This window comes from Echiichthys vipera (assembly GCF_963691815.1).
Source record: "Echiichthys vipera genome assembly, chromosome: 12".
Taxonomy (NCBI): domain Eukaryota; kingdom Metazoa; phylum Chordata; class Actinopteri; order Perciformes; family Trachinidae; genus Echiichthys; species Echiichthys vipera.
This window is the reverse complement of record NC_139837.1, coordinates 21530988-21545084: the sequence shown is the minus strand read 5'-3', so window position 1 is coordinate 21545084 and position 14097 is coordinate 21530988. Positions and strand designations below refer to the sequence as shown.

General features: G+C 39.9%; 1 protein-coding gene across 1 annotated transcript in view; it reads right to left on the bottom strand.

The window, feature by feature from the left end:
- Window positions 1-13198, bottom strand: part of slc39a8 (solute carrier family 39 member 8) — a gene marked incomplete at both ends in the record, with an annotated part of 14083 nt that extends 885 nt beyond the window's left edge. Inside the window, 7 exons of the mRNA XM_083923942.1 lie at window positions 964-1148; window positions 2490-2688; window positions 6213-6383; window positions 7333-7455; window positions 8262-8431; window positions 11955-12117; window positions 13016-13198. Coding sequence (XP_083780068.1) covers window positions 964-1148; window positions 2490-2688; window positions 6213-6383; window positions 7333-7455; window positions 8262-8431; window positions 11955-12117; window positions 13016-13198 — 1194 coding nt within the window. The remainder of the gene's footprint in view (window positions 1-963; window positions 1149-2489; window positions 2689-6212; window positions 6384-7332; window positions 7456-8261; window positions 8432-11954; window positions 12118-13015) is intronic.
- Window positions 13199-14097: the final 899 nt, after the last annotated feature.

The window sequence follows — 14097 nt, the reverse complement described above, 5'->3', positions numbered from 1 at the left end:
AATGTGTGACCTTTGATAAGGGGGTCCTTTTAAATTTACTCCAAACGTCTGCTAAAAACTACAGAACCAAGCTGATTGAGGTCTTTCAGCGCTTTTACAAAGAGATGTATTATTTAAGATTAATTCAAAGAAAAGGCCACTTGGGGGCAGCACAACAAGCTGTAAACTGGGGGTGCACAATACTGTTCCTGGAGAGCTCCTGCCCTGCATGTTTCAGATTTCTCTCCGCCCCAACACACCTGAGTCTATATCAAACCTGAAACGAGCTTCAGCTTCTTGATAGTGAGCACATCATTGGACTCAGGTGTGTCGGAGCAGGGAGAAACCTAAAACATGCAGGGCAGTAGCTCTCCAGGAGCAGGATTGTTCACCCCTGGTGTAAACACAACATTACAGGTCCCATATTCTGCTCATTTTCAGGTTCATACTTGTATTTTGGGTTTCTACTAGAACATGTTTAAATGCTTTAATGTCAAAGAAACTAATTATTTTCCCCATGTTGTCTGTCTGAATATACCTTTATTCACCTTCTGTCTGAAACGTTCCATTTTAGCGCCTGTCTCTTTAAGAACCTCCTCATGAAAAAGCCCACTCGGCTCTGATTGGTCAGCATTTACGGTTCTTCTGCATTTATGCTTTTGGCGTCTCTGCACCATCATTGCAGCCGGGGAATGATTGTAAAAGCGCTGTAGCTGCACTTTTTACCTATATATAGTAAAGTTGTGACATCACGACTGTACAGAAGTTTGCACTAGCTGTAGATTAAGGTTGTAATATCATCTAACTATAGTGCTCTGTCCATTTTTTGTGTTGGTCTTTTCATGGGTTCTGTTGACAACAACAAACATATAGAATAACACTAATTAACTCTTAAAGAAGTCCGTATTTGTAAAAAATAACAAATCAAAAATGAACAGCAATCTGCATGTGTAGAAAATCCTCATGTGGCGTCATTGAACTCACCATGTCTGCCAGTGCAATGTACAGGAACATTCCTCCTGCGATGGCAAAGATTGCGTTGGGGGCAAAGTTGCTCCCGAGCAGGATGCCAAACACAAGTCCGATGTAACAGGACACCGCCGACAGCAGGTTGAAGAAAATGGCTTGTGGGACGCTCATACCAGAGTTCAGCAGGATAACAAAGTCCCCTGCAGATGGTACAAAACACAAGGTTGATTCTAGTTAAACATGCAGTTTAAGTGAGTCATTTTACTATGTCAGATAGTTTGTTCTATAACGGTTTGATTAAAACAAACATACTCATATTATTTCTGTACCAAAACTTCCTGCAAACAGAGGTTTGAAAACAAGTTAAATGTGAAGTGAACTTTGGCTTTGAGTTTAAAAGTGGAATTAGTAAGACTTTCAACTTCAGACCAAAGAATAACTAGGAGGTGTTTGATAAGTCTATATTCAGCTTTGGCACAAACCTCGAGTTTAAGTTTAGAAAAACTCCTCCAGCACCTGCTTTTTCACTTTTCCTAAACAATAGCTGCTACCAGTTAATGGGAAAATTAGTGTTTAATATTTATACCATAAAACCATAACGTGTCTCCACTCATTTTAAGATTTATTGTCACGGTGCAAGCACAACTAAATTGCAATTGCGTCCTCCTCAAATGGTGCATAGTATTTTCACACCTATTTACAATGAATATAAAAAAAGAATAAATGTATGTATTTGTTATAATAAACAGTGCGAGGTATAATAGCAGCAGTGAAAATACAACCGGGTGTGTAAAACATTAGCAGCAGCAAAAGTCCAGTGAAGGTGCAGTGTGTCCTGATGATGTGTGTCCTGTCTATACTATCATCTGTTCAATAAAGATGAAGACTGCAACAAAGAAAACTTGCTATAAAGTTATGCGCAAATATATTCTTTTTAGCATTAAGTGATAAATAGAAACACCTGCACAATTAAATGTGATGCAATACGATAACGCCTTATATTTAATAATAATCATTTAAAAATAAGGAAGAGCAAAACTATTAGAAACAAACCAACTTATTGCTGACATGATGCATGACATTACAGTGGTTTCTGGCATTAGGTTTATTCAGTATTCAGACAGTTTTGATGCAGTTCTGTAGCGTCCCACTAGAGTTCGATAAAGATCCTAGTCAGTTTAAATCTGAGTAAAAAGATTACAATCCAGGTTTCTGATTAACTCCCCCTTTAAGTAGCATTGTATTTTAGTCCATTACTTATTAAGTATATCCAGCTCTTGTATCATTTTTATACACAAATGTTTGGTATCTTTGGGAACTTTTGGATCTCTACTAGGATTAAAAATAAAAGTCTGTGGGGCGGCCAGTGGCACAGTGGTTAGATGTAAAAAGGCTGAAAGTCCTCGAGGCAGCGGCTGCGGGTTCAATTCTGACCTGCGGCCCTTTGCTACTTGTCTCCCCCTCTCTCTCACCCTATTTCCTGTCTGTCCTGTATGATAAAGACTCTAAATAAATAAACGTTGGTAAAAAGCCTCACTCACCCAGCTCGTGGGGAAACTCCTCACACACGATGGCGGTGGACGTACTGAAGCCTGTCAGCACGGACACGGTGAAGGAGGCGCCGATAGCCAGACCATCGATGAAGTTGTGCAGCGCGTCGCTCAGAGTTATCATCCACGCCACCGTCTTGATGTTGGAGATGCGTTGACCACGCAGCCAGTGGCACATCACTTGGGCCTCCTGGAAGAGTGACAAGACGGGTTAAAGACATCAAAGAAGAGGACATGCAAACAGTGACATATAAAACTCAAAGTTCAAATCACCTAGAAAATTAAGGAGAGAGATGTTTTAGGCATCTGATCAATTCATGAGGCATTTCCTCATACATATTAGAAACTAGAGAGCAGCATACCCTCTGGAGAACAAGAACGTCTCTCCCATCTTTCCCTCCAATAGTTTTACCAAAGTGGAGACGGACTGAAGGAAATTTTGCGAAATGCTTTAATCAGTGAAGCTTGTCCAACTCGGCTCCAAACATGAACAGATACGGATGAATCAAACCACAGGAAACATTGCCCTAAATGAATGTGCAGCATTTTCAACAGGGCTCTCTCAAGTGCAAATATAATGGCCCAAGTGTGTGATGGGAAACCTGAGACCAGGCGGACATAAACAGAGCCTCTGGGTCTTGGTTGAAGACACTCTCCACTGACAAAACGCCCTTTTATCGGCCACCGCACCAACAAGGAGTCTTTGTGCTCGAGTCCCACAATTCCAGCATTTACCAGGAGGGGAAGGATCTGAGGCTTTCATGCCTCTGCGACACCGGCGTGTCTGGTTGTTTAGTATTTTGATCCCTTCATATGACTCACGATGATTTCATTGTAAAATATTAACCGCAGCTCTAATTTCTCATGTCACTGATAACATCTGAGTGTGTAGGAAAAAAACAAGGACATATACTGAATTTCTGTTCACGTTGGCACAATTTCCCTCTTTAACTTCTACTCGACTGTACGACTGATAAGATGTTTTAAAGGGATGGTTCAGCTATTTACAATTCGGGTTTTATGAGGTACAATAATAATTAAAGTAGAATAATATTAATAATGTCGTATAGTCCTTTATTGCAGTTGCTCTACCGCACCGTTGTGACGAAAAATGAGCTGAGCCGGAAGGCAAAGCTCTCGATCTACCGGTCAATCTTGGTTCCTACCCTCACCTATGGTCATGAAAGCTGGGTCATGACAGAAGGAACAAGGTCACGGGTACAAGTGGCCGAAATGGGTTTTCTCAGGAGGGTGGCTGGAGTCTCCCTTAGAGATAGGGTGAGAAGTTCAGCCATCCGTGAGGAACTCGGAGTAGAGGTACTGCTTCTTTGCGTTGAAAGGAGCCAGTTTAGGTGGTTCGGGCATCTAGTAAGGATGAACCCTGGGCGCCTCCCTAGGGAGGTGTTCCAGGCACGTCCAGCTGGGACGAGGCCTCGGGGTAGACCCAGGACCAGGTGGAGAGATTATATCTCCACACTGGCCTGGGAACGCCTCGGGATCCCCCAGTTAGAGCTGGTTAATGTGAAAGGGAAAGGGAAGTTTGGGGTTCCCTGCTAAAGCTGCTGCCCCCGCGACCCGACCCCGGATAACCGGTTTAAGATGATGTAGTAATACAAATAATAAAATAATGAAAATTATAGTAATGCAAATGATAATAATAACATCAATTCATTTTGAATAATAATACATGTTATTTAGTGCCTTTCATAACATAAGCTGCAGCTCAATTTGCTAGACTTCAGACTTCAAGTATTGCACTGAGTACTGCCACCTTCAAAAGTTTTCTGATGACTCAGCAATAGTTGGCTGCATTAGAAAGGGGGATGAGAGTGAAAACAGGACCGTTGTGGGCCACTTTGTCACTTGCAGTAAGCTGAATCATCTGCAGCTCAACGTGACTAAAACAAAGGAGCTCGTAGTGGATCTGAGGAGGGTGAAAACACCTGTGACCCCTGTCTCCATCCAGGGGGTCCCTGTGGACACTGTAGAGGAGTAGAAGTACCTGGGGGTGAACTTCAATAATAAGTTGAACTGGAAAAGAAACGCTGAGGCTTTCTTCAAAAAGGGCAAAAGTGGAGGTCCTTTAACATCTGCCGGACGATGCTGAGGATGTTTTATGACTCTGTTGTGGCCAGTGCGATCTTCTTCTCTGTCACATGCTGGGGCAGTGGTCTGAAGGTCGCAGACACCAACAGACTGAACAAACTGATCAGGAGGGCCGCTGATGTGGTTGGGGGGAGCTGGACACCCCGACGACCGTGGCAGAGAGGAGGATGCTGTCCAGGCTCCGGTCTATCCTGGACAATGTCTCCCACCCTCTCTACGACACACTGGCCCAGCAGAGGAGCACCTTCAGCAGAAGACAAATATATATATATATATATATATATATATATATATATATATATTCTGTTTTTCTAATATATGTTTAGTCTGTATAATATATGTTGTTTGGAATTTTGTAACGAAAAGAATTTCCCCCTGGGATTATTAAAGTATTTCTGATTCTGATTCTGATAGATAAAAATAAAAAAAATTTAAAATCAATAACACAGGTATTAAAACAGAAAACAGAGTAAACAAGAGAGAGAAAAAAATATGAAATAAAATGAATTGATGAATAAACATTTTAAGATATAAAAAACATCAAACAAGAATGGGAAATGTTGAGTAACAGAAAAAGAGATGAAAAAGTAAAAAAAAACACTTAAAAAAGGCCCACCTAATTGTAATATTTCCACCACTTTATCTCACCATCAGACAGCCCTTCCCTTTGCACTACTGTACACATGTAATGGGGTATATTGACGTAGCTTAGCAGTTCTTTTGAAGTTCTCCCGAAGTGACCGTATTAATCAAACATCATTAACATTAAAGCTGTTAACACCCTTACAGTTTATCAATGAACTGAAACAAATACCCGTTTCCGTTCTGTATATTATAACAAGAGTACAAACTTACTGGTCGGACACTGACTCAGATAACCAGAGAATAATCTGTCGCTAATAGGAGAATCGTGCAGCGGACGAGGATGAGTCTGCCTCACCAATCCTGGACTTTTTATGACAACTACAGTTTTTCAATGTAGGTTGTTCCTACACATAAGCGAACGCTGTTTTAGGTCTCATACCAGCTGTTTGGATCAGACTTTCCAGCGTTTATGGAGAAAACAAATGTGATTATAGAGAGGATCCCTTCGTGAGTTTACAGAAGAACTGATGAACGGCCGAAAGAGAGAGAAGAGGCGAAAATTCTGGTGCATCTGACAGCACCATAAAGTTGTGAAAATATTCTTAATATAGCGTCCTTTAACTGAAATGCATTTTTTAAGATGGTTAAAATACATTTAGCTGCTGCGGTACACTTCTCAGCTTCGGTGTCAGTACTCTCGCCTCAGTACCTCATACAAGCACACTTCAAAATAGCTGAACTTCCCTTTAAATACAGTCATGCATTTATAGTCCACGATGCACTCCTGCCAGGTGTGTCAGTGATAGAGGAGCCAGTTGGACAGAAAATCTCGATCATGCACTCAATTAGTTAAGATAAGATTTTTACAAGCGTATCATAAGACTTAGCTACCAGTTAGATTAAAGATGACTGAGTACAAGGTTGATCGCTGTGTTGGTTAATGTGATGTGTTGAGTTGATCAGTTGATCAGTAAGTCAAATCTGTGCTGTTTACTTGAGATGCGTGAGGGGGCTCTGGTTTACCTGAGGAGGTGTCTCGTTTGTACACGGAGGGTCCTGGGTCGGACTACTCTTGTCTGTGGCGATGGTGTTAATGCTGGTCAAGACGATGGAGTCCTTTTTCTCCAGGACGTCTCCGTTGTGGAGGGAGTTTTCTTGAAGTGGCTCTGCAGGAGTGAAGTGGCTGTGGCCGTGCTTCAGACAAGAGAGAGACAACGCACGTCAGCTGATGAACAGAGAGAAACACTATGTAGGTTTAATAAACTGGTATAGATTGGGGGGGGGGGGGGGTCATTTAATAATAATAATTTGTTAGAACATTCAAAAGCAGCACAAAAGTCTGGCTTTTTTTGTGTGGTTAGAACGGTCTGAAATCCGAACAAATATGGCGGCAACTTTGACGCATCTCACAAGACCCAATGCAGCATTTACGTGTATATATCTGTCTATATGTGGTGTCGTTGTGACATCACAACGTACAGGAAGTCCCCACGGCTCGTTTACAGTCACAGTTTCTGAATACAGGCTGTGTGCGTTTCTTTGTGGACTGAGTGTTTTGACACATCACAGTTTTATTTAGCACCTTGACCTGCTTTATAATAAAAAAAAAGACATGAATTCGATTTTTTTCTTTTTGCAAAATGGAACCTTAAAGTCCTTTAATGTTATACATTACGACCATAAAACATGTAAACACACATAAGCTGCAAAGCTTTACAGCAAAGACTCGTGTTGGCAAACTATTTATTATTTTATTTTAAAATGTTGACTTTTATACTGTATCGCTTAATTCTACTATTTTGACTTTTTTTTAGATTTCACCAAATAGTTTTTCTGTTTTCTGTTCTGTTTCCTGAACTTTAAATTAAAGTTAATATTACGATTCTGTGCCATTATATAAATCTTATATTTACTGAAGGCTGCAGTCTTTGACCCTTTGAGTCCATGACCCATATGCAAAAGGATTCAAACAGTAATAAATAATGTACATGACTCCCATAAAGGGTACTTGCCCTCACAGTAGTCACTAATAAGCAGATAATTAATAACAAATCAACTAATAAATCAGGGCAATCATATGGATATCACTATGGAATAAACAATATCAATCCTAATAAACTTATGTACTGCGCTGTTATCTTACCTCATGCTCCACCCGGAGAGCCATTTTCAATACCTTCTCCACGAAGAACAGGAGATAAAACCCTCCAAATATTCCAACTGCGTTCGCCACATAGTTATCCTGTTTGGGATCAAAGCCCAGAGCCTGCGGATGAACAAAGAGTATTAGTATGAAATCTTGATCCATGTGCATTTGTATTCAGGTCGGGGTGACCAGGGATAGTAAATCAAAAAATATTTACACTGCAATTTAGTTTATTAGGAACTCCAATGCGTCAGCCACTGAAGCAATGTATTTAAGAGGTTTTATGCAACATGTGCAGGTTGCAAAAATTATTTAAATACAGCTGGACAGTTGTAACATGTCTAAAATAAATTGGGACTACATAAATAGTTAATCAAATACTCAAAATGAAAAGGATTAATTATCATTTATTAATGTCTTTTGTAAAATAATGATTACCTTTTTAGGCCACATGACGAGAAAAGAGTGAAGGCCGTCAGCTTACAAAGCAAGAAAATGTTCAAACAATGTTTCGCTTTTACAAATTAATACTAAAACTTTAACTTAAGGTCATTTGTGGCAGGACGCCTGCAATCTTTCGGTAGCGAACTTGTCTCGCCTCGTTTTATTTCATTTACAGGTTTGGACAAGAGTACCCATGGCAACCCTGAAACCACAGAGCTTCCCTACATAACAAATCCCAATTTAGCCCACATCCTCAAAAAGTTTCATTTAGCATGTAATCTAGTTCATGTAAGCTCTAGTTTTTTCATATAATAAATGAAAAACACAAAAAAAGAGGCAGCAAGAAGACATCTAACATGTGCAGAATGATTTTAACCACCTGTTTTGAGATATTCAATGTGTTACGACCGTCCCTGGTCTCCCCTATTTCCCGACACAAACATCTTTAAAACGTGAATTTCTGGGCTCCATCTCTCACAAACCTCCGGTATGAGCTGAAGCACAGCGTTGGAGAAGAGCGTCCCGATGGCGAGGCCGATGAAGTAGGTCAGCACTTTGGGGAAATAAGATTTCTTGGTGAAGGGGATGAGGAAGAGGCCGAGCAGAGACGCCAGGTTGATCACGGTGACCGCCAGAAACCCATAACCCCACACTGTCAGGGCACAAATTATCCACAGTTAACCCAGGGATCCTTCTGCTTTTCCAAAGTCAAATTCAAGCACTTTGCATGTATTTCAAGGTGCATTTTCAAGCTTTTCACAGCACCTCACAGCTGTGGGAAATTATCTATTGACATATACACAGTAGCCTACATACAGTACACTGATTACTGCACTTCATCACATTAAATTAGATGTTATTTCGTAATAAACAACCTAAATCGTGTTTTGTCCCAGCTTCCTACAGAAGGGCGACAAATCAAAGGAAATGTGTCTTCTGTTTGTAAACACTTGTAACCAAAATTTCAAGCACTTTTTTAAAAATGAATAAATATAATAACTTTCCAGCACACCTAAGAACCCTGAACATTAAAGTGTGGAGATCTTTAATGGTTTGGGTGTATTTTGTGGTGTTTCTGAATCCAGTTTGGGAAAGTTTCCATTGAGTTTCTGTTCCTTTGAGCTCCTTTTTGTGTCACAGGGATGTTCAATTCTGTGTGAGGAAATTGTCATTTCACGCTCCTTATCATCTCACAAAAGTCTTGTATTTGTTAGCTGCTGGTGACAGTAATTGTAAGACACATAGCACACATAGCTCTGCGGTATCTGAGCTATTAGACAGGTTTATGACTATACAAATTCAATTCAATTCAAAAAACTTTATTTGTCCCCGGGGCAATTCAGGGCACACAGAGCAGCAAATAACGACAGTGCAACTATACAAAAACATTTTAACCTAACAACAAGAATAAAGTGTGAGAGAAGAATAAGTGTCAGGATGTTAGTGTGTTAGTACTGGTAGAATAAGTGTCAGGATGTTAGTGTGTTAGTACAGGTTAGATACGGAGAATATCGTCGGCGTGAGATGTAGAAAGACATGCGTGTATCAGATGTAAGCAGACATGTGAACGGGTGTATAAGATGTAAACAATGTAAACATGCAGTAGACTGTTGAAACAGGTATAAACAGAACTGTAGTGCAGAAAAGATATAAGTGGACAGTGATCGGATTCAGATGAGGTCAGACATGATACATGTGTGTAATGAGCAGACTTAAACAGAACTATAGTGCAGTAATAGAGCATGTCTCATCAGTGATACTATAGTGAAATCATCACTTTATGCAAAATGTACCTTCTCTGGTAGAAAAAGTAAATATTAGCATGGGAACTGGTGGAGCTAATGATTAGTAAACACTGAATTAGCCTCCTAGCTATAGGGTGCGAGCCAAGAACACACTTTTCTCACATCACACCGTGTGAGAAAAACTCAAATTTATCAACTAATGTATCTTCTTAAATTACAGCCTTACTTAATACCTCCATGGTTGAAAAAGTGCTCAAGTCACGAAAACGACAGGAAGTGCCTTATTGGCTGCCCTTCACATGTGCAAAAAATGATTGGGTGCCCTCTAGGGTGCCCCTTCATACAATATATTATGATGGTGTGACCTCTAGAACAAGAAAATTGGATAACGTGCCTCAATGAGAGCCCTTCTAGTGCCCTTCTGCCTGTCTGGTGCCGCCATGGTTGAGAAAGTGTTGCCTAAGTGCCCTCTCTGGAGTGGTGAAACCAGAGAAAGTGCCTAATTGGCTGTCCTAACACGTGAAAAAAAACGAATGAGTAACCTCTAGGGTGCCCCTTCAAACAATAAATGATGTGAACTCTAGAGCAACAAAACATGTTGTGTTTAGCTAATGAGGTGCGGCCGTTCCTCTCTTTGGTAGCCCACAAACGGGGAAGGCGAAAGAGGCGCTGCTTTCATGTGGCGTCACTACGACGGGCAGCTATCGAGTGGTACTTAAATCTGCAATGAATAACAAAGCAAACAGCGAATTAAGAGTATGCCCGTACCCATACTGGAGAAGCAATATAGAGTATAGATACTATACTAATCTTAACCAAGGATGGGGACTATGTCATCATACAGGATGCATCACAGCTTTTTGCGCGCTGGTGGGGCCCCCTGTTGCGCAGAACTGCCCATTTTATTTTGTTCGCCCATGTCCTTCAAAATGCCTGAGTCCGCCACTGACAAAGCAAGATTTTAAATGTGGTATTATTTCATTTTCAGTTATTTAGGAAGACCGCATGAAGATTTATCACAGCAGAGTCACCAAACAGACGTTTAACTCAACAAAAGACACAGAATTATTTATTTGCAGAGGAGAGATTCTGCTCAGAGAACAGCATGCATCCTGGACAACAGGCACAGTTGGTTGTTAACTGTGTCAACAGCACCAAGGACGTGGAGGGAGAGCGCATGACGGTGGAACAGGTCAGCGGCTCTGCGAGTCAACCCGGGACATTTGTGTGAGCGTTACGGCTCCTCCACAGCAGACGACTGACGCTTTATTTGAAAGTCGGAGTGGAGACGGATTAGTTCAACTGCGAGACGAAAGGATGACCTGAGACAAAAGGTCTAAAGATTCAAATAGAAATAGAAACCTACATTTTTAAACTCTCTGACTGACGCCAAACCTCTATGTTTAAGTCAGGGCTGCGACTAACAATTATTTTAATTATCAATTAATCTGTGGACCATTTCCTCGATGAATCGATTGGTTTTGGGAAATTTTTTCTTAAAGAAATGATTAAAACCGATAAATCAATATAGTTGGTAATTAATGTTTTGACACCTATTATTTGACATCTATTTGATAAATCTTACAGCTCTAGCTTCAGTGTTTCCAGTTTGAGATTAAAGTGATGAAAGAAAACAAAACCTTTTTTTTTCTTTGTTTTTTAAAAAAAAAAATCCTTTTTGTGTTTATCTGTTATTATTTTATCATTTAGTTATTTATTTCCTCTTTTTCTGTATGTTAGGGTTGAGTAGGGACCCAAAAATATAAATTTCAAAAAGTAAAATGTTTTTAAAAATATATATTTTTGTAATTATCTATTATTATTTTAAAATGTATTTATTTGATTTAGTGTTAAATTTGGGCTGGGACTAATAAAAATATAAATTAATGAAAAAATAAAATATATTTTTTTAATCTTTTTGTATTCATCTGTTATTATATTACTGTTTATTTATGTATTTATTTTTCTCTTTTTCTGAGTGTTAGGGTTTGCTGGGGGCTAGTAAAATATAAATACATTAAAATAAATAGTTTTTTTTAAAAAGGAAATGTATTTAATCTTTTGTATTCATCTATTATCATTTTTTATTTTGTTCTATTTCTTAATGTGTCAGGGTTGGGCTGTGACTAATAAAAATATAAATTAAAGAAATAATTAAAAGAAAAGGTTGCGGTTTGTGTCACAGTTTTATGGGGATCACAGTGAAAAGAGCGTAAACTTTACTGGAACCTTCAACAGCTGAATGAAACCTCATCAAGTTGGTGTCCAGACAAACATCCTCTTGTTTTAAGGGTTTACGAGCGCCCCCCCATCCACCGTGACGGTGTAATAATCTGCCACATTCAAGGCAACAAACCCACATGAACTGTGGATTATCTGAGTGTGCGGGGGTCTGGACAAATAAACCAACGTTGTGATGAAGCAACTCACCAGTGTAGTCCAGAGGCAGCGGAGCCTGGTGGGCGGTGTAGGGGCAGGAGGGCAGCAGCACCTGGGTCAACACGGCCGGGCAGATCCTCCCCAGATGTCCCACAGTCAGCTGGCTGACATTACTGAACCCGAAGTGGGACAAGATCTGCTCTGCGGAGGGACACTGAGGGGCACAAAGACCACATTTAACAACTTTGGAAATTACTTTTCAATCAATAAAATCCTCCCTGGTGTGTTTTAATGCTCCTATGTCGTGAGTCTGTCTGATTTTAGATGCATTTTCTTTTTTTTTGGTATTAAATGTGTTATAAAGGTTAATTTGCCAGGGATGGAAGGAGATTATTATGAAGTTAAACTAATCATCCTGTAATGTAGAGCAAATGTTAAACAACAGAGAGTTTTATAGCTACTTATATGTTTAATGTTAATATACCCCAATTGAAATTATATTCTATTTTATTTCTTTGAATGTTTTTCCTTTATTCTATTTTATTTTCCCCTACATCTACCACTTACTCTTTGTTTTCCTTTTAATTATTTTCTTTAATGATGCCTCCCAAGCCAGAGGGACAATATAACTATGTAACATCTTGGTTTATTATAATATTGTGTGCATTACTGCTTCATTAAGTGCAATAATTGGCAATAAAACAAAGGAATAACGACATAAAATACGAATTAATAACCACATTTGTCCAAAAATCATAATTTTATGAATTTATCCTTATTCTCCCTTTTTGTGTTACACATATCTATTCTTAGTTTATCATATCAGTCCTAGACTTATTTAAATATCAATTTTACTTTATGTAGTAATTTAATTCTATTATATACTGTGAACTTCTGATACCTATATGTTAATATTATTACTATTTTATTGCTTTTATCACTGTACAAGGACAAGAAACTTCGTTTACATTCATAAACTGGATATAAGTGCATGTTTCACACTATGATGAATCAAGTCTAAGGCCTTTAAGGTGTGTTCACTTCTGTAAATGATCATTAATGTGTTTAAACAGTTAAAAACTGTAATAAATGCATGTATTTCATGTGCTCACCTCTCGGTGTGCCAGTGGGTTTCCTTCAGTCACTGCCTCAGGTCTTCGGTTTGATATCAACTGCAGTAAATCCTCCAGATTCTCCGTGGAGATTGAATTATTTTCACCATAATAGCGTAAAATGTTCTGCAGAAATATCTGTCCCTCCCGCTCCGCCACATGTGTACTCTCACACTTTGGCATAAAAACTAAAACGCACGTAATGAGACATCTTAAGTTAAACATCTCTGTTGTGTTCAATGTTGTTTTCTCCGCTAAATAAATCTGCTACTTCTGAAAAAGTACTTCTACAGCATTTTACTCAAAGTATCCGCGGAGTGTGTGCGCAGTCCGGACCCAGATCCATGGCACAAGTCGTGGAGCAGAAGTCGCGTGTGTCCTCTTCAGTCTCGCAGATTCTTGCAGCCTGATTGAATTATTTCAGAGGCAGCAGTCTCCTTTGATGTGCTCTGAGGGATCGATCCGGACTATCGGAGGCACACCGGGTTCAAAGATCAGTCTGCAGAGCCACGGAGGAAAAACATGGAGGGGACCGACCGCGTGCACTCCACGGTATGTTTCAATGCTTTCTTTTGTGACTGACTTTCTCACTTGGTATGCAACGTGCTCAAACGCACGCACGCACACACACACACACACTCTGACACACTCTTCTACTTGGAAGTGTGTGTGTGTGGGTGTGTGTGTTTGTGTGTGTGTGTGCGCGCAAAAGGTAACCGTTCATTAGGGGAGGAAACGTGCAGCGTGTATAACTCAGTGTGGCTCCGTTTACAGCTGGGACTCCGTTAGTTCCATTATGAAACAGCTGGAGTGAGAGAAAAAATCATAAACATGAAACATGTGATTGGTTGTGTTTATAGATCCGTGTCGCCCCCTGGTGGCAGCTGGGGATCAACATGAAAAAGAGCAAAGGCTGCAGAGCAAAAGTAAAGCCCCTTTCACACAGGCAGGCTTTCGCTGCAATGTGCAGGAGGCACTGCAGCATGGATGGATTACTGTAGGGTCACATGAGGTCAGGGACAAGAACTCTTTAAATGTTGCTGAAAAACCCACAAAACAACCACAAAGAGACAAAAAATGAC